At 43.0% G+C, this 20,754-nt stretch overlaps 1 protein-coding gene across 1 annotated transcript in view; it reads left to right on the top strand.

Annotated features, from left to right (window-relative positions):
- The first annotated feature begins 10,858 nt into the window (after positions 1-10,858).
- Positions 10,859-20,754, top strand: part of PDIA2 (protein disulfide isomerase family A member 2) — a 28,239-nt gene continuing 18,343 nt past the window's right edge. Inside the window, exons 1-2 of the mRNA XM_088448080.1 lie at positions 10,859-11,069; positions 17,841-18,047. Of these exons, the coding sequence (XP_088304206.1) occupies positions 10,859-11,069; positions 17,841-18,047 (418 nt within the window). The remainder of the gene's footprint in view (positions 11,070-17,840; positions 18,048-20,754) is intronic.

Raw genomic sequence — 20,754 nt, 5'->3', positions numbered from 1 at the left:
GAATATACAAACTCCACACAGTTAGGGCCATAGTGGGAATCGAACCCACGACCTCAGTGCTGTGAAGCAGTAACGCTAACCATTACACCGTCTGTGCTGCCCATTATCTAATACATCTTTATCAAAACTACCAATTCTGGGAAACGGTCTAACACTCTTCATCGTCATTTTAAACCATACATCACAATACTTTATCGCATAAGTACCGTACTTCGTATGCATAATACGACGAGCCGATCCGATCGGCGCCTCCATTAGCAGCACATCATTGTCTAACATCTCTACTGTTTGCGCGGCTCCCATTCTGAGACAAAATCCTACGCTTTTCAATAAGGATTTAAACTGGTGAAAGACAATCAAGATACTTTCACTTACCTGTAGACGATTTAAGTCGGCGGCACCCACACACCTGGATAAGATTTGAAAAAGGGCAACTTCCACACCCGGATAAGATTTAGTAAGGCAACTTCCACACCTATGAAAGTTTGTATGTCGGCTACTTCCACGCACCTCTCTAAAACAAAGACAACATGTACACCTGCTACTGTGTATAGAACGGTAAAGCTACTTACCGAGCAGCTAGACTAACCCTTGCACCTAGCCCTTAAGGATCATACGATACCCTTAACTTTGTTCAACAAATACTCACTGTTACACAGTTTTTCCTGCGCAGAAAAATACACGTTAATCCAAATATTGATAACAATTGAAAAATGTAAACCTCAACAGCTTTGTTTAAACACGTGATGGCACAACCGGAAGTATGTATACGCTATTGTGCGACCAGTCGCATACACAATAATGCGACTACCACACAACCGTATGAATTTTTTTTAGCTGCGTACGCAAAAGTGCGTCTTTACTGTGTGCAAAACTGCGACTCAGCCATGTACTCAATACTGCTGCACCCCTTTAAACGCTCGGTTCTATCAACAAAGGAAAACAAACTTTCTCCTCTCTTGTCCCTGGATTCTATTCAGCTTCCTTGGCTCACACGGAGACGGATAGCGATCTTTCAGCACAAAGCGGTTGCAGGTAAACCCTGCATGTGGCCACTCCACCCTTTGCTGAGATATCGATAGCCGTATGTACCGTGTGAGTAGGTAAGTGACTTCACTACGAGCCCCCAACTAACGATACTGAATTAGAACCTCTATATACCCCTGCCTATACCTTCTAATAATCCTACCTATAAACCTCTAAGGATGACGCTAATTTGCGTATGCAGTCATACAGTAAATAGAGACTCCAGACTTAGAACATGTGGTTCCAAAGCACAAAGTATTATTCAAGTAAAAGTACAGTCAGTTACACGCTATTGATCCAGACACAATTTGGCGCAAAGGAATTATACAGACCCAAGTACAGTATACATACACAGCACTTCCGGACCAGATGTTAGGCATCAGCAAGAAACCCCTCGTCTATCAGCATTCAGCACAAAGACTAAAAACCCAGCGTTTGAGCACACATTTTTATACCCCCCAGGAATAGACATTTGTTGCTGATGCCATTGGTTCCCAAGGGGGATACATCTGTTACAGAGCGTTTAACAGGCTGATTCAAATAGACCCAACCCAGCCTCTAACAATTGAGGGTCTCTGGATTCCCGCCTCATGCAACATCCTAACAGTTATTCATATCATATACATTTTGTTGCTTGAAGTCTCTGCGGTCCATAAGTCGAGAATGCATGATGCAATCTCCACACCGATAATACCGGAATTCTGTTGAAAGAGTACGCATCAGTACAAAACCAAACACGGCTTACTTAGCATGTATAAAACCTTAGTTACCAAATAATCTTTATTTCACAGCCTTAAATCTTAAATCTTGTACCTTAAAGCTTATGGAACCTTGTATGTGAATATGTAATGTGTGAGTATACGGGGTTTGATATAAAGACGCTAGTTAACTGGGGACAGTTGCGTGCGCATTTAGCTACTAAACAGCGTTTTCATATAGGATCTTATGCATTCGCTAATATGCGACTAGTTAACAGCGCAATCGTGCGTATTAATGTGTATATGAGAAATTATGAAAGATGCAATCGCATGGTGCTAATAGTAATATCGCCATATGTACTTAATTGTGAGTTTATCTAAAATGGCGCTTGGGCGTCAATTCGCAAAATGGCGTCTTGCGATCTCATTTCCAAGATGGCGTCTTACGGCCAGTCGCAAGATGGCGTCGCCGCGATTCAATTTTAAACTGATCTTGTCTCAGCCAATTATCCAGCTTCGACACAGTCCCCCCTCAACAGTAGTCCCCCAGGAGTATCCCTAGTTGTAATCCCCCTCCATGCTGTGTCCACTAGTAGTGGTCCCACCAGTGTGCAGTGCCCCCAGTAGTAGTCCTCCCAGTAGTACCCCAGCAGTGCCCCTAGTAGTACCCCCAGAAGAGCACCTAGTAGTCCCCCCAGTAATCCCCCCCAGCGGTGCCCCTTGTAGTACCCCCTGCAGTGCCCCTAGTAGTAGTAGTATCCCCGACATGGCGTCTCTCCCATCAGCCACTGCGGGAGCCGGAAGACGGAGGCTCAGGCAGTGGGAGCAGCAGCCGATGAGAGTCTGACTGACTCTCATCGGCTGCTAAAACAAACACGGCGCCGGCAGCTGTGTGTTTGTGCTATGTAGTGCGGATGGCACTTATGTGCCATCCACACTACCGCCCTGCCCCAAGCTGATGCAGCAGCACTGACTGTGCTGCTGCATGCAGCTGCAGAGCGCCCTCCTCCCGGGAACAGGTGCCGCCGGCACCTGTTCTCGGCAGGGTCACACTGACCCTGTGTGGAGGCCCTCTGTGTGTGGGGGCCCAGGGACGACCGCCCCTGTCGCCCCCCCTTAATCCGGCCCTGCCCCCATGGAATCAGAGAAAGGGATTTATCGGTGAGTACCCCCTCCATGTCTCTCACTGCTGCCCCTCTCCATGTCTCTCATTGCAACCCCCCTCCATGTCTCTTATTGCATCCCCTCCATGTCTCTCCCTTTGCCCCTTTCCATGTCTCTCATTGCATCCCCCTCCATGTCTCTTATTGCATCCCCTCCATGTCTCTCCCTTTGCCCCTTTCCATGTCTCTCATTGCATCCCCCTCCATGTCTCTTATTGCATCCCCCTCCATGTCTCTCCCTTTGCCCCCTCCATGTTTCTCCCTTTGCCCCCCTCCATGTCTCTCCCTTTGCCCCCTCCATGTTTCTCCCTTTGCCCCCCTCCATGCCTCGCCCTCCTGCAGCATCGCTCCTCAGAACACCCGGGAAGTGAGTGCCTGAGATCAGACAAACACTGCATTGTGGGACCTTATTCAGCAACAGCCAGCCTTGTGATTCACTGCATGTTGTTTCCACTGACAGGACTGCTCTAGCCCCAACCACCCAACACCTCTTCCCCCCCCTCCCCCAGTCCGCTCTTCTCATCACCCCAACCCCTCTATCCTTGTGCACAAAAAAAAAATTATAAAAAAAAAAACACTGGGCGCTCTTGTTGGGCCGCCGGCCACCAAAGCATCTCGGTGAGAGTGCCGCGGCACTCCAGGGAGCCACCGCGAATAGTTTGGGAACCACTGGCATAGAGAAACACAGAAAAGCTGCAGCTTTCATAAACTAATAAGTACACCTAGAAGACGCTGTGTAGAAACAGGTGTGATTAAAAACAAAAAATTGTGGGTTATTCCAGCCTTGATTGCTGCTAACACAAGGGAGCTGACCCTGAACCATAGAGAAACTAAACCAATGAGGAGCGCTGTCAGATGGCAGGGAATACGACATTACATGAAAAAGAATAATAAAATGATAACATCATATTTAATAATACATAAAATGAGAGGTCAATAAAAAAAACCTTTACAAATGCCTGTTTACGGCACTAATCAAGTTGGTGCCGCAAGCTGATGGCAAAAATAAATAAATCCCTGTCTAACAATCACTGCAATAGAATCAGTTCAGAAAACTAGGGGGTAAATTTACTAAGATGGGAGTTCTATTTAAAAGTGATGTTGCGCATAGCAACCAATCAGATTCTACTTCTCATTTATCTAGCACCTTCTTGAAGATCATACCTGGAATCTGATTGGTTGTTATGGGCAACATCACTTTTAAATAGAACTCCCATCTTAGTAAATTTACCCCTAGGTGTTAATTCTTTTGTTGCAGTTTAGTCACAGTCTTGTTAGTGAATGTTATTTCCTTTAGAAGCAATTCCCATCCAAGGTTAGTCAGTCAGTGATGTTAACTGGTACCAACGTATTGGGCTCCAGTATGGGCAACTTATAGTATTTGTTCCAAACTTGCCATCAAACTGAAAGCTGAAACTGTGTAAATATGACCCAAAATAGACAACTGCAATCAAATAAGAGTCAATTGTGCAAGGCAAAGCTGTACCACATCAAGTGAGTTCCAGTGGGTTGCGCCGTTTACACTGCACCATTACCCAGGTCCATCCTGGGTCCAACCCTGGTAGCTACCTGGGTTGGATTGCCAGGTCACTTGACCCAGTTTATCTTTCAGGGACCCTTTTGCACTGAGCTGCAACCCGGGTTATTGCAGCAGTATAAAAGGGGTATAACATGGCCCACTGGAGTAATTATCACAATCACTAGTACAATTACAACAGTACACTGATTCTATTTCATTTCCTGTCACAATGTTGCAGATTTACATGCAAAAGTTTAGATGCGACTTGGATCAGAGCTTATGCTGCCTCCCATCATTTTGAAAAGATAATGGGGACTGTCTGCTCTGGCTATAAAACCCACCCCATACTTCCTCTCGGTCCCAAATAGGGTGAAACAAGGAAAATATTACAGAATGTCCTGTTATATTGGGTTCACCAGGAGATTAAGGCATGGAAATAATATTGGCTGGTAAAACAGAGACAGCCATGGGTAAAGTGGTATCAGTGGGCTTCGGTTAGTGCACTTATCACCCTTATCCTTTAAAACAGAAAACACAGACAAGCAGGAGATAATTGGGGTTATAGCACGAGGCAGGTCATTACAATGTTAGCAGCAGCACAGAGAATTTCAGCACAAGAAACTATTCCTCAGAGAGCACTAACAGTGCAGGGTTTCCATTTCTCCTAGCAGGTGCACAGGTGTATTCATTACTGGCTGACATATTTTAAAAGATCCACAAGAGGGGGTAATTATTTCCCTTGTGATTCTGTGAGGAGACCTGGAAGACATGCCCTGTTAGTTCTCCATGAGGAAAGAGATTGGGAAACACTGCAAGGTACATATATACCACACGCAGCAAATCACACATACAATTATTCCGATCTGCTACAACATGTATCAATCATGTCACAGTTATGAAACAAGTTAATCTTCCAGACTGTAAATTTTTTTATTTTGCTGGTAAACTGTAATATTTTTAAATTATATCTTATATTTCCTTCAAAGAGAAGACACTTTTTCTAGTCAACCAGTTTTCACAAAATAAAATAACAGAATTATGCATTAAAATTTCATGCAATAATGCACAGTACAAATATGAATGTCCTTGCACATAATGAACACTAGAGGGAGGTGTTTGACCAATTGGCCCTTTCGTAGAAACGAGGAAGATATTGTATTCACATTGGAAATAGGCTTCTTCCTAGAGAACAGGTTCTCAAACTCGGCCCTCAGGACCCCAAACAGTGCATTTTTTCCAGGTCTCCTCACAGAATCACAAGTGAAATAATTATCTCCACCAGGGGTTCTTTTAAAATGTGTCAGTGACGAGTAATGAGTGCACCTGTGCACCTGCTGGGTGACCTGTAAAACGTGACCTGTGTGGGGTCCTGAGGACCGAATTTGAGAACCACTGTCCTAGAGGATTTATGATCTTGCATCTGATTCATTACCGATCGCAACTGCGATTACGCACGCAATCTTAACCAGTCTCTCCCTCACTCCCCCTTTTGCTTAATCTCCCACCCTTGTCTCTATCCCTTCTTCCTGCCATCCTTCTCTAAGCACAGGTCTATTTGTGATCTGTGCATGTCAGGAAAACACAGGCTAGTAGGAATAAATATTATATATATATATAAACACACACACAAACATGCATACATACCACGGGATGTAGTCGGCATACCCGGCTCCAGAATCCAGATGGCTGCAATCCCAAGAGTAATTATTAGGGTTAGAGGTTAGGGTTAAGCAGAGGAGGGTTAGGCTGCAGGAAAAGTGGGTTAGGGTCAGGTTTAGGGGAAGGGTTACAATACTTACCTGCATGTGTTGGGATTACGCTGCCGCATTATCAGCGACAGGTTTGCGTACTCTACCCATAAAAATATATACTGTATATAAATAAAGTAGGTTACATTATACTTAACCTTTAAAATACTATCAAACCTTCCAACCCCATTTTATGAGATCACACATATTGCAAAGTGCGGAGCTAACGTTCCCTGCTCGCATACAGATGTCAAAATTGTAAGATCAGGAATATTTGTACGATGAGGGCACAAAACATTGTTAGGCACATTCCATTATGGTGACAGCATCTTCTGGTTCTGTGATATCTAGAAGGTCTTCACTGGTAAATGGAAAATTCATCAAGAAGCAGAGAACAGACAAACTGTCAGTGCAGGCTCAGCTGTAGCATAGAGGTAAGTATTGCTGCTTGTACTACTATACCTCTGACACCACACTCACCTCTCATCAAATGCCTCACCCACCCTATGGAATACCTCTTGCACATCTATCAGTGCAGTATATATTACTCCTTACCACTGCTACTCTCAGACACCATCCCTCAAATACCAAAATATCCCAGTGACCGCCATACAATGCAGCGATAGTCCTAGTGACTGCAATTGAGTACAGAGAGCATCCCAATGACTGTCATACAAAACAGAGTGTGCACCACTGACTGTCATGCAATACAGAGAATATCCCAGTGGCTACAATACAGAGAATATCAGTGACCGCTATACAGTTAGAGGGCATCCTAATGGCCACCATACAATGCAGCAATCATCCTAGTCACTGTGATAGAGTACAGAGGGCATCAAAGTGACTACCATACAATACAGAGAGCATCCCAGTGGCAACCTTGTAATATAGAGAGCATTTTAGTAACTGCACAACAGTACAGAGAATATCCTAGTGACTGCCATACAATATAGAGAGTGTCCCAGTTAACTAGAACACCTAGCAAGGTAAACAATGCAAGCTGCATGCACTAGTAATAGGAACTTAAGTGGGTGCATAATCACTACTAACACTGGTTTCTAGTGTCACACGCTATAACTAATAATTTAAACACCAATAGGTATATGCTTTTAGACAAAAAAACAAACCTGTTCTTCTGATCATGGCAGAAGTTGGTTGCTTGGGGCATAACTAGACTTTGTGGACCCCTTAGCAACATTTTGGAGGGGCCCCTCCAAAACACACGTGCACACTAGTGAGGAGGAGTGTACCTACATATGGGGGACCACCATTACAAGTCATCCATCACTCTGATCCCAACAGAGCAATACTGGAGGCAGAATCTCTGGGGGGGGAGGCATTAACCCTTTCACTGCCTGCTCATCCAAGAATGCCCAATCCAATCATCGTTACCGAGACACTAATGGAAGTGGTGCAACTGGGAGCAGTAGTGTAACGCCCTCTGCACCTCATGATAATGGGACCAGGCACAATGAGTGGGTCACCTGCAGTCTTATCACAGTATGCAATGATTTGGGACACACAGGAGCAAAGTGGCTTTAATATATACCCAAATTCTATACAAATACAGATAGCATTCCATTGAGCTCGATACCATACACAGAGCATCCAGGGACCTCCATACAATACACAGTGCATCTGAATGACCAACATACAGTACACAGAGCAAATACGTGACAGCCATACAATGCACAGAGCATCCCAGTGACTTCTTTACAGTACCGAGTGTCCCAGTGATTGCCATACAATACACAGAAAATATCAGTGGCCACCACACAATGCACAGTGCATCCCAGTGACTGCCATGAAATATATAAAAACACAAATTATTCAGGCGCTGTTTTTACCATTTTAGTAGATTGTTTTATAAAGAGCTCAGTGGCCATGTTAATTAATTATTACAGCTGCAGACACACTTGTATGCTTGTGGATGGACACTAAACTCAAAATGCCTTTACACAGGCACCTGCACAATTATAGGGATCCCGTCTAAAGATCTACAGTAAAAAGGTAGACAATGTCTAGGTAGACACCAGATGTTAGACAGTCAGTAGGTCGACAGTGAGAAAAGGTTGACAAAAAAATGTAGACCATTTTCGTGTCGACCTTTTGACCCTGTCGACCATTTGTCCCCATCAACTTTCCTACACATCGACCTTTAGTGTGTCAACCATTTGTTCCTGTCGACCTACTGACTGTCTAACATCTGGTGTCTATCTAGACATTGTCGACCGTCTTACTGTAGAGCTTTCAATCCACACCCGAATTATATTGGTGTGATTCTGCGCTCATAATCCAGAGATCTGATATGAATGATACCACCACACATCAATTCACAACTATATTATTAATATTTATAATAATAGTATTTGTAAGCGGTTGCTTATAACATACCAATAAAAATGATGTCCTCATCTGAAGCTTAATACAGTAAAAAACACATTATTCCATGCAAAAATAAATCATGCAAAGATATCTTATAGGAGGTGGATTGTGTCAAGAATAAATCACTTTTGCAACAACTACATCACCCATTGGAAGCCTTATGCATTCTCCAGAGCACTTGTAAATATTGTCAAAATCCTTTAGTTCATACCTATATCACAGTCATTATATAGCTGAGACTAGCATGTGTCTCTCCTTTGCTCCACGTAAGCTATGCAGTGTGGGTTAAAATAAACAGTCCTCTGTAACAGTCATTAAGGATATCCCAATATAAGCAACTTGCAGCAACTAATGTATAGGTGTGCCTGGAACACAGACCTTATTGAGCTCCATCCATCTGTTTTCACAATTGAACTTATCTGGTAAAACAATGACCCCCTGTATGTACAATGTAACTTACTTAACATTTAGATTGTAAGCTCTCTCGTTCAGGGTCCTATTCCTTCATGTGCTTTTTCTTCCCTCACATAGGCGAAACTAGACATTTGGTAATGGGACGTCCCAGTTCCAACCAGAGGTCAATGGCACATATGAAGATGGGTCTGAGTGCTGGGAGCCGGTCTCACCCCCTACTCACTGTAACTCTCTACTCAGTGAGCTTCAGTGTCCATTGATCATCCTACCTGCATCACAGAGTTTTCTCTTGCTGCTGCTGACTGAGTTCCGATCTCCAAAAACTGCAGTGCACTTTCTGGTCACATGACACATCCAACGTGTCCATCAGTGCTCAAGGCATGCCCCCATACTCAGAGGCATGCCTCTATTAGCTCTCTTTCTGTGCAGCTTTACTGCAAGTGGTGTGGCCCCGCCCCCAGCTCTGCAAGCAGTGTCTGACATACAGAAGCGAGGCTGAGCTGTTGCTGCCTCATCTCTCGTCTCCTTGCAGTCCCAGGGAGCTCCACAAAGCTGGCGAGTGTTAACTATAAAAATTATTACAATAAACAAAGAAGATGTTTATAAGTTATAAATATATTCTTTGTATTATTCTAATTATTTTTATATAAAATCTCAGGAGTATGACAGGGAAGACTCTGCTTAACCTGACTGCACGTCACGGGCCCTGCTCACGTGCAAGTGCTCCAACATCGGGAAGATACATAAACCATCGGACTTACATGCATTTCTGAATCAGGACCTAATTTCAAGTAATCTTAATGCTTTGCTTTCAGCAATACAGACACCGATCATCTTTGCATTCATTTTTGTCCCTCACCTATATCGTCAGTCATCTCCTCCCCACTGCCAACAGCAGCACTGAACCTTTGGGCTCAGCCAGCGGGGAAATTGTTGGTCCATTTCTGTGTATTATGACTGCGCATGATGCAGGAATGGTTATATACCTTGTATGTCTTGTGCTGCAGGGTTTTGCACTTTTTCTCTTATTCTATTTGCACTGCTGCTGCCTATGTACTGTGGGCCTGATCCCGTTATGGACGCAATGCTGCTATTTATGCAGCTGATCGATTATCGCCCGACTGCGCATGCATCGCTGTCGTACTGCGCACGCACCAAACTTACCTTTAGCGATGCAAAGTGATTGACATTCAGGGACCACTAGGGGGCAGTTTCAGGGAGTGGTGTAGCGCTCGTTTTTGTGGCGTGTCTCAGCACATTACTGCCATCCCGTCCGCAGAAAACTTGGCGCCAGTGTCTCAGTTTCCCGCTGCTGTTCTGCTGGACCTTAGCGTTACTCGGATGGTTAATTATGGAAGGATCTGCGAGCTCCGCAGCGTGTTTGCACGCACTTGCTAGGATCTGCAAAGTCACCGGCGGTCGTCTCAGTACATCTCCAGGCGGCTGCAGCATTTGCATATTTTCGCACAGCATCTGCATAAGGGATAACAGCTGCCATTTCTTTAGTGTAGATCTCTGAATCAGGCCCTGTGTTAGGTGCTGCGGACCCCTCGTGGTGCCTTATAAATAAAGGATGATAATACTAACAACAATATATAGTTAAAACAGAAAAGTCCCTTTCTCAGTAGCTATTTGTGGAAAAGAAGAATGGCTACAGGATCCAACTGCATATAAATATTGAGGCATTAGTCTACTTCGCCCTTCAAGATTTGGCAGCAGCCAGCCCTTGGTATGATAGGATGAGGTAAATATTTAAACTAAGTATACTATGTGCTTAGAAAGCCAGTAGCAGGGTTCCACGAGTCCTGTGTAAGCCAGCGTCACCACGTCTGAGGCTTTATCTTCCCCCTTCTGTTTACCTCCCTTCTCTCAGTCTTCTGGTGGCTCGGCAGGCTGACCATCACAATGAGGTGGCCCCACTTTCTTCTCTTCAGTCTTCTGACAGTGTGTCACGTGCTGGCTGAGGACTCACAAAATGCTGCCTCACCAGAATCTTCTGAGAACTCCAGCGAGGAGGCCACAGACGACATCTTGGAAGAAGACCATGTCCTCGTCTTGAACAAAAACAATTTTGACAACGCTCTTCGTACCTACAAATATCTGTTGGTTGAATTTTGTAAGTATTGATAACCCTGACATTTAGTGCTGTCTTCCTGCACAATGCCAATGGCACTTTATAGAGAACACGTGACAGACTGAGGAGTCAATCTAGTAGTGTAAATAAAACCTAGCTTAAAGTTAGATGATAAAGGTCCTAAGAAAAGAAGAGTTCTAGGTCAGTAGAGGCCTGCGGTCCTAGACAGTATACTTAGTTAAGATGCCAGTTCAATTATCCATATCAGTAATTAACAATTATTAGTAAAATACAGTTATAAATAATATGGTCATTAAACTTTAATTATGTCAAATACAAATCCAGGAGTTGCTGTGTAACTACAAATCCCCAACATTGTGACTATGCTTTCTGCAGGGCTTATGATAACAAAAAATATTTTTGGTTGTCTACAATCCATATTTTGTTTGTTTTCCATAAAATTAAATTCAACTGATTAGTCCCAGAGTAATATCCTAAGGCAGAGGTTCCCGAACGCAGTCCTCAGGGCTCCCCAACAGTTCAGGTTTTAGAGATATCCAGGGTTGAGCACAGGTGGTTAAATCAAATTGCCTGAGGTACTATTTAAGTCACCTGTGGTCAAACATGGATATCCTTAAAACCTGGACTGTATGGTGCCTTGAGGACTGAGTTTGGGAATCTCTGTCATAATGATGAGTTAAGCTGGGTACACACATAAAGATTTTCTGTCCAACCATCCAACTAGTTGATTGGTTGGAATGAAAATCTGGTAAGGTATAAAAGCAAATGACAATTAGCAATTTGCTCCCAAACGCCGGAAAATGGACAAAAACTGTTGTTTGAACAAATTGTTTAGATCAAACATTTAACAAACTTGTCTGACTGACCATTTTCATCTGTTTTCTGGCATTTAGGAGCAAATTGCTGATCATCAGTTACTCCCATACGTTTCCAGATTTTCATTCCAACCAATCAACTAGTTGGATGATTGGACAGAAAATCTTACGTGTGTATCCAGCTTTAGTTATTTGTGTGATGCAATAAGTAAATGCTCAGGTAATGCACTAGTATGATACTGACACGATGACCTGGGCGTCCTGTCTGTGGTGTAACAGCGCCATCTGTGGTGATTGGGAGGGGACACTCATTTCACAAAATAACCCTCATTCACATATCCCACTGACTATGTGTCCGAACGTAATTATTATTAATAAAGAAGGAAAACATTTAAAATTGGAATTTTAAGTGTCATATTTATTATTCTCTTGCTGGATTACAATTTTAGCAAGAGATAAAGTTGATCAGGTTAAAAAACAAAAACAAACATTTTGGGATATATTTACTAAAGTGCGGGTTTTTAGAAGTGGAGATCTTGTCCATAGCAAAGATTCTAGAAGGTGCTGGATAAATGATAAGTAGAATCAGATTGGTTGCTATAGGCAACATCTCCACTTCTAAAAACCAGAACTTTAGTAAAGAGTGTTGTGGGCTACATAATATGCTCCAAGGGACCTCACTAATGGCCTTTGGACCCACTATGGGGTGACACAATAGGAATCACATTAGAAACACAGGTTCTCAAATTCGGTCCTCAGGACCCCAAGCAGTGCATGTTTTCCAGGTCTCCCCACAGAATCACAAGTGAAAAAATTAGCTCCACCTGTGGAGCTTTTGAAATGTGTCAGTGAGTAATGAGTACACCTGTGCACCTGCTGGGTGACCTGGAAAACGTGACCTGTGTGGGGTCCTGAGGGCAGAGTTTGAGGACCTCTGCATTAGAAGATGAGAACAGCAGGTAATGACTTATCAGCAATAACAGCAGGTTAACCTGTGACTGCCCGGTGACTGACTTACTTTAATGCACCTGGAATGGCCCAAATTGCCTCAAAGCAGTTTTCGAACCAATCTAAACTTTTAAGAATTCCTATATTATATTCTCAGATTGTAAATGCAAAAAAGATAAATTTGAGCCAGGCGACCATTTTTGTCCATGTTGTAGCTGTAATGGATTAATTGTCTGGTATTATAAAGGTTTTTCCATTCATGCAGCAAATTGAACTTTGAAACACAATAATTTTCATTGATCAAATTTTTAAACACTAAAGGTGCATACACACACGATTTTTTGAACGATTATCGTTAACGATATCGTTTATCGTTCAATCGTTGAAAAAATCGTTAACTTTCTAAGTTAAAACGATGAACGATGATCATTCATGCACGTTCACGATTGTAGTTTGTAGTTCAGTCAGACTGGCCACGTCAACGATTTTCATTAAGGGAATATGCAAAAATCGTTTGTAGTTCAAAAAAATCGTTCATTACATTTAGTAAATGAACGATTTTAGTAAACGATTTTCGTTCATATTTTTCCCTTGAAAAAAATGAACGAAAATCGTTTACTAAAATCGTTCATTTACAAAATCGTTCTGTGTGTATGCAGTTTATCACTAATGGTGCATACACACGGTCAGATTTTTCTTCAGATCTGAACGATAACGATTTCAAAAATCGTTCAATCGTTCATATTTGAAGGAAAATCCGACATATCTGACATGTCTGAACGATGAACGATGCGCGTTCCCGATGGTCAGATAACGATATCTGACATCTGATGTGTTTGCAGTCAGATTTGGACGATTCCATTCATTTTAATGCAGTCAAAAATCGTTCATAGTACAAATCGTTCATCAGATCGTTCAATCGTTCATCTGACACATCTGACCGTGTGTATGCTCCATAAAGGTGCATACACACACAACGATTTTTTTAACGATTATCGTAAACAATATTGTTTATCATTCAATCGTTGAAAAAATCGTTCACTTTCTGAGTTAAAACGATGAACGATTATCGTTCATGCGCGTTCACGTTTGTAGTTTGTAGTTCAGTCAGACTGACCGACTCAACGATTTTCATTAAGGGAATATGCAAAAATCTTTGTAGTTCAAAAAAAATCGTTCATTACATTTAGTAAATGAACGATTTTAGTAAATGATTTTTGTTCATTTTTCCCTTGAAAAAATTAACGAAAATCGTTTACTAAAATCGTTCATTATCTAAATCGTTGTGTGTGTGTATGCAGCTTAATGGAGCGTACACACGGTCAGATTTGTCAGACTTGTCAGATTTGTCAGATGAACGATTGAACGATTAAACGATTTGAACGATTTGAACGATTTTACCAAAGTTTTGAACGATTTGAACGATTTGAACGATTGAACGATTTTTAAATCGTTATCGTTCATATCTGAAGGAAAAATCTGATCGTGTGTATGCACCATAAGCTGTATACACACACAACGATTTTGTTACCAATGATTTTCTGAACGATTTTCTGAACGATTTTCTGAACGGTTATCTGTCAGATTTTTTAAAGTGTTATGAACGATTTTTTTGAACTACAAACGATTTTTGCATATTCCCTTACTGAAAATTGTTGAGTTGGTCAGTCTGACTGAACTACAAACTACAAACTACAAATGTGAATGCGCATGAACGATAATCGTTCATTGTTTTAACTCAGAAAGTGAACGATTTTTTCAACGATTGAACGATAAATGATATCGTTATCGATAATCGTTCAAAAAATCGTTGTGTATGTATGCACCTTAAGATTTAAGCTCAGACAGGCAGCAATGGTAACACTTTGTAACTTATCATCTCTACCCATTACCACTAACACATCCATTGTGTCATATACAAGGTTTCATCATAATGCTGCAAAAAGAAAAACATTTTTTTTTTATTTAAATAGTTTTAAGTGACTTCCTAGTGAACATTACACTTTGGATCACTAGGAGGAAGTGTCAATATAGCAGAATAAATAAAATTGAGGATCACCCAAAGGAAAAAGTAAGTGAAAAAAAAATGAACCTTTTATTAATTCAGTGGGAAGAAAACAGGTGTTCAAGTCACTGCTTAGGCCAAATAAAGATTCGTCCTTCACCGGCCAGCTGCACATTTTCCCAGAAGTAATATTCTGCTTACGGATAGAGTATAAACGTGTTATACACATGCGACACCTCTAATAGGGGATGTGAACTGAGCTGGCTGCATAGTCCAGTGCAAATATTTGGAGTTATTAAGGATCTCGTCTAAATCATAACATTATGAAACTGCTATAATAATTTTAGTGAGAACCGTACGACAGTCCTCTATTGATCACTTGCCATGACGTTTTCATACTGGTTAGTCATTTAAAACGCAGACGCCTATTTAAAATCCAGGCACGTCTTGTATTACCTGACAAGTAACAGTTACAAGTACCTATACAGCATCCTGTTCTGTTGCAACTGTCTGTGCTGTAAATGCGTTCGCCACCATCAAAGCAACTTTTACGAAGTCCACTGTTTTAACTTTGTGGCTTCCTTTGATGTGTTTCAGCCAAGTACCTATAGTATCAGTCACAATTGTTTATTATTGGTGCCCCAGAATATACGTCATAGCGCCGCTGTAATCTCACTATTGGGTAAACTGTATCTGGAGAGCAGATGAGTGTTTTATCACTGGGAAACAGAGGTAAAATACTTTTCCTGATGATGTGAATACATGGCTGAAAAACACAGAAAGAAACTAAAAAAAATATTTTAAGTGATGTAAAGGTTGCAGTAGGACTAGTACAAGCTAGTAGGGAATTATTTATTTTATTCTTTTGGGGACACACCTTTATATGGCTGGCCCGACCACTGTCTTTTTTGTTGCTATCATCCTATATTGACATAAACATACTCTGCTTACACCTTATTCCATTATGTACTGTTTTATGAAATCATAGAACAGGGGTAGGCAATGTGTGGCACCCCAGTTGCTGTGAAACAACACATCCCCGCATTATATGTTACACAGATTTGCTGTTCCGATATGCTAAAACTGCTGGGATGTTTAGTTCCACAGCAGCTGGAGTACAGGGTGTTGCCTACCCATGCCATTTGACGAAAAGCTACGCAACCTATGTCTCTACAGCATCTATATAATTTCTTCATAGTTTTAATCCCTGTCTCTATCCCATTAAACATATTTTATTAATGTCTATTTAATGAAGTCATGTTTTCACTTCACATTTGTAAATGGAGCTGTACGAATGGACCAATGTGTTTTTAAAAGATTGATATGTCTATGAACTGTGTAGTTTTAGGTGTTTCCTTGTCTTTATAAAAACAAAATAATGAAATCCACTTTAGAAGCCATTTTGTTTAACCACATAATCACATGACCAGAGGGAACAACAGGTTCTCTGGGTAATGACTAACATTTTTCTGAACAAGAAACATAGGGCCTGATTCAGACCCGCTCGCGAGCGGGTCGATGTTTGGCCACTACACATGCGCACGCCGGAGCTGGCTCCGATGTGCACATGCACGAGACCTGGCTAGCGACGGGCGCTCCGTCGCTCCGGGTCTCGCACCAAAAGGGGGCGGCTGCGATGTTGATCGACAGCTCGCCCCGTTTTGGAGGTTGGCAGGGGGGGTGGCTGGCCAAACGGAGGCGTTCCCGACGGAACGCCTGCCGTTTGGGGGCGGCCCTACTGACATCACGAGTGATGTCAGTGGTGAGCTTCCAGCTCTATTAAGAGCCAGAAGCTCACTGGGGATTGCGGGAATGAGACCCTGGCCGCTCGCAATAGTGGTGGGTGGTCACCCACAGCTATGCGAGAGGCCAGGAGGCCGCGAAAAAAAACAAACGCCCTGATTCAGAGCGAGCGCTCTTTCAGAGCATCCGGCTCTGTATCAGGCCCATAGTCACATGACCAATGGGAATGAATGGTTCTGGGTACTAACATTTTTCTGAACAAGAAACATAACCGAAAGCAAAATATCATATGTTGAACTGTTTTTCCCCTTCTTGGAAGATGCCCTTTTGAAAATGTACACCTTTATTTAGTGATTGTGAATGCATTCTCCAAAAGACAGAATACGCGTTTCATTGAAGATAGAAGTAAACCAATGCAGACACTTGTACAACGTACGTCCGTCCAATGCTTTTCAATAATAATGGTAAAACATTAAAAAGGAGCCACTTTGTGCTTCCAAAAAGTGTCGTGGACATGGGACATTTCCATACAAAAATTCTGCAGCTAAAAATGAGTCACAAAGCAATAAAAAAAATATGAAAAACAATCAAAAACAGTAAACAGTCATTTACTGTATTGTTAAATCTTCCTGTTCCTGTATGATGATACCTTTGTGATTGAGGGTAAGGGGATAAATATTATGAAAATTAAAATCAACTATAGCTGCTAAGGAGATAATTCTGTTGTACCAAGTTCCTTCCTCTGCTGTCCTGTCTCACTATGGGGGAGATTTATAAAGAGGACAGGTGGTGGTGTCCCTATAAGAAATTAGCTATCATTTTATAGAATGCACTAGACAAATGATAGCTAGAATCTGATTGGTCTAGCTCAGCCCATTATGGTGGGACCACAATATATCAGCAGGCCACATGGCAGATGATCCAGCCTACTACTGGGCACCAGGGCCATAACTATTGGCTTTTCAGGATGGCACTCGAAAGCGCCACAGTTCAAGGGGGGCACTGTCCGGCTTAGCCACCCACAAACACCGAAGTAGGCTTTCTACAAATCACCCCAGTCTAGCCTTGCCTTTTGGTCCATCACCAAGTGTTCATGATGGTTTGGTCCAGAAGTGCAGCCTGCGAGACATCATGACGTTACGATGTAGCAAGTCCTTCACTTTGCCAGGGGTGCCCGGACCCCTAGATACTGGTGGGCACCAAGATCCAGCGCATCTAAACCATATCCAAAATTTTCCTTTCACACCATTTAAAAGTTGCTTTTTACATTTTTTATTTAAGATGCCCCATGGTGCGGCCATTGTCAGGAACTCGCTCCCAAGTACAGCAGCGCAGCGCAATCCCTGAAGAATCACACGGCAGAGGCGCGGCTCGCCAAAGTGGACGCCTCAGTTGAAAAAGATCTCAGTGATGAATTTGGTGTCAGCGGTTACCCCACCCTGAAATTCTTCAAGGATGGCAACAGAACCGGGAACATCGATTACGGAGGTAACAATGTAATGCTGGTATCAATAACCAATCATTCTACATGGAGGAACTACACCATAGCTACTGGTGAAAGATCATTCATTGATAATGAAACAGAGATAATAAAATATTCTGTAATACTGTAAATTATAATGTTATAATAGTGTAATGATGTAATTGTTTCAATATTTATAAATTAATGCCTATGTATTTTATAGAATAGTATACCATGCACACTGCATGGTATACTGCAGATAATAACTTCATTTGTTCTTGAAACTGGCAATTTCAATTGCATTCCACGAAGCTCTAAAGCATGGCCACTGGGGGGCAGTGTTTCATTGGAATCTAGGGATGATATTGACCTGCCGAGCACCCACATGTATTAATCGATAGTATATGGAGAGATATCACAGAGTAAGCATCGTGCTGCCGTCGTCCCCAGCCATACTGCAATTTTAAGCAGTCACATGGTTTATTTGAGTGTCAGAAGAATAATTTAATTATTATATAAGCACCCATAGGACCAGACTCAGGGTGAACGCTACTGTATATTGATGAAGCAAGCGGACAATGTTTGCAGTCTGCGCATGTGTCCCGATGGTTACTGGCAAAAGCTGCAGAATGAATTTGGACACAGGAAGAGGAAACTTCGGTGAGCGTTTCTGGGAGGGGGGTGGCCAGCCAGACGCGGGCGTGTTGCGATCAGCGACTGCATCTTTAGACACAGTTGCACTGACCCCTGCAGCCATGTTCAGACAGAGAAATTGCAGCTGACATTGGGCTGGTGTAATCTCCAATGGTGCGGCCATTGGTACGTCTTAATACGCACAGCGGCACATTAGTGCCACAGCCGATGGGCACCTTTGTACGAATCCCATTAGCCCTGCCATTAGCATAAAGATGTAATCACACTGCAGCAAAAGATGCAGTTGTGGCTGCTTTAGCGCACTCCTCTGAATGAGACCCATATTCACTTTGTCCTATAGTGAGAAAAGTGCTCACAGCGCCCCCCTCACCATCGCGCAACTAGGTTTTTTTCCTTTTATTTTTTTCTAAGGGGGCGTGGTCACACCTCCCACGATTAGATCACGCCCCCTTCCCTGGGCTGGTTCTTAATAGTCCTGACTATTATTATTATTATTATTATTATTATTATATTCTGCTTGCTTTAAAGAGAATATTTCAGTCGTTCACATCAGTCCTTGCCCCAGTGGAACTTAAGGGGGTATATTATAGGTTTATAGAAGTGGAGATGTTGCCTATAGCAACCAATCAGATTCTACTTATCATTTATCTAGCACCTTCTAGAAGATAATAGCTAGAATCTGATTGGTTGCTATGGGCAACATGGAAACCAGAGGGAAAACACATGAAAACATAAAGAGAACATGCAAACTCCACACCAATTTTTTTTAAGTGAACCCATGACAATGCTAACCGCTGTGCCATCCTGCTGCCCAATAATAATATATTGTACATCAAATGGAAATCCAAACGGGAACCAACACACAAATCTAAATACAAATTCAAAGACCATCATTATACAGTATGTATAATATCCGTAAATGTGCCAGGGAATCCCTACTTTAGTATTTTCAGAACTAAAGTTGCTGCTGTCACTAGAGTTTTGGGAAGACAAATGTAATCAGGGGAGAAGAGAACAGGGGGCTGGGAACGCAATTGTCCCCATACTGGGCTGTTTGTGTTTGCTGCCAGGGGTTGGCACTGAGGACTGCCTAATGTACTATTGCCATTTATAAATGGGCACTGCATTCATTTTCAGCACCAACACCTTTTTCCCACAGGATAACCTGGGCGCAGAGTTCATCTGAATTATTTATAACATAAAAAGATACATTAATAATCCCTACATATGTCACTTTGTATACATAAATCACAACTGACGTCCTTAAGGAATCGGTATGTAATGGCGCCGGATCTATTCCTGGCGGATCAAATACCGACACTGGAAGCCCGAACAGTGAAGATCCTGACTAACAATCCCCTCTCCCCCCCTAACCCTAACCTCCCCCCAGTGGTGCCTAACCCTAACCTCCCCCCAGTGGTGCCTAACCCTAACCTCCCCCAGTGGTGCCTAACCCTAACCTCCCCCAGTGGTGCCTAACCCTAACCTCCCTCCAGTGGTGCCTAACCCTAACCTCCCCCCAGTGGTGCCTAACCCTAACCTCCCCCCAGTGGTGCTTAACCCTAACCTCCCCCCAGTGGTGCCTAACCCTAACCTCCCTCCAGTGGTGCTTAACTAGGGCCGGCTCCAGAAGGAGCCGCGCCCTGTGCAGACAGGGACTCTGACGCCCCATAAGCCTGTGTGAGGCGAATTTGGGGGCGTGCCCATACGGCACATCCCATTTAACGTCAGGCTGGGTGCGAGCCCAGCACTCTGTCTGTAGCTGGGCTGCCCCCAGCTCTCCTCTTCTTCAGTCCGGCACAGCTGCCGCTGTGGTGGTGCTCAACATCCCATCCACCGGCAGGAAGCTTCGGCCAATGGGTGGTACAGTGGGGCAGTGCCCGAAAAATGGGACTGTCCCGCTGAAATCGGGATGATTGGGAGGGGTGCGCTCTCTATGGGGTGGAACCCCTGTTCGACAGCACTGGTCGAACGTTCCTCGAGTCGGCCCTGTGCCTAACCCTAACCCCCCATTCCCGCACCCTAAACCTAACCCTACTGGGGGAGTGCCTAACCCTAACCTCCCCCCAGTGGTGCCTA

The sequence above is a fragment of the Taudactylus pleione genome, unplaced genomic scaffold (assembly GCF_031769625.1).
Source record: "Taudactylus pleione unplaced genomic scaffold, aTauple2 ptg000451l, whole genome shotgun sequence".
In the NCBI taxonomy this organism is placed as follows: domain Eukaryota; kingdom Metazoa; phylum Chordata; class Amphibia; order Anura; family Myobatrachidae; genus Taudactylus; species Taudactylus pleione.
This window is presented reverse-complemented; position numbering and strand designations above follow the sequence as displayed.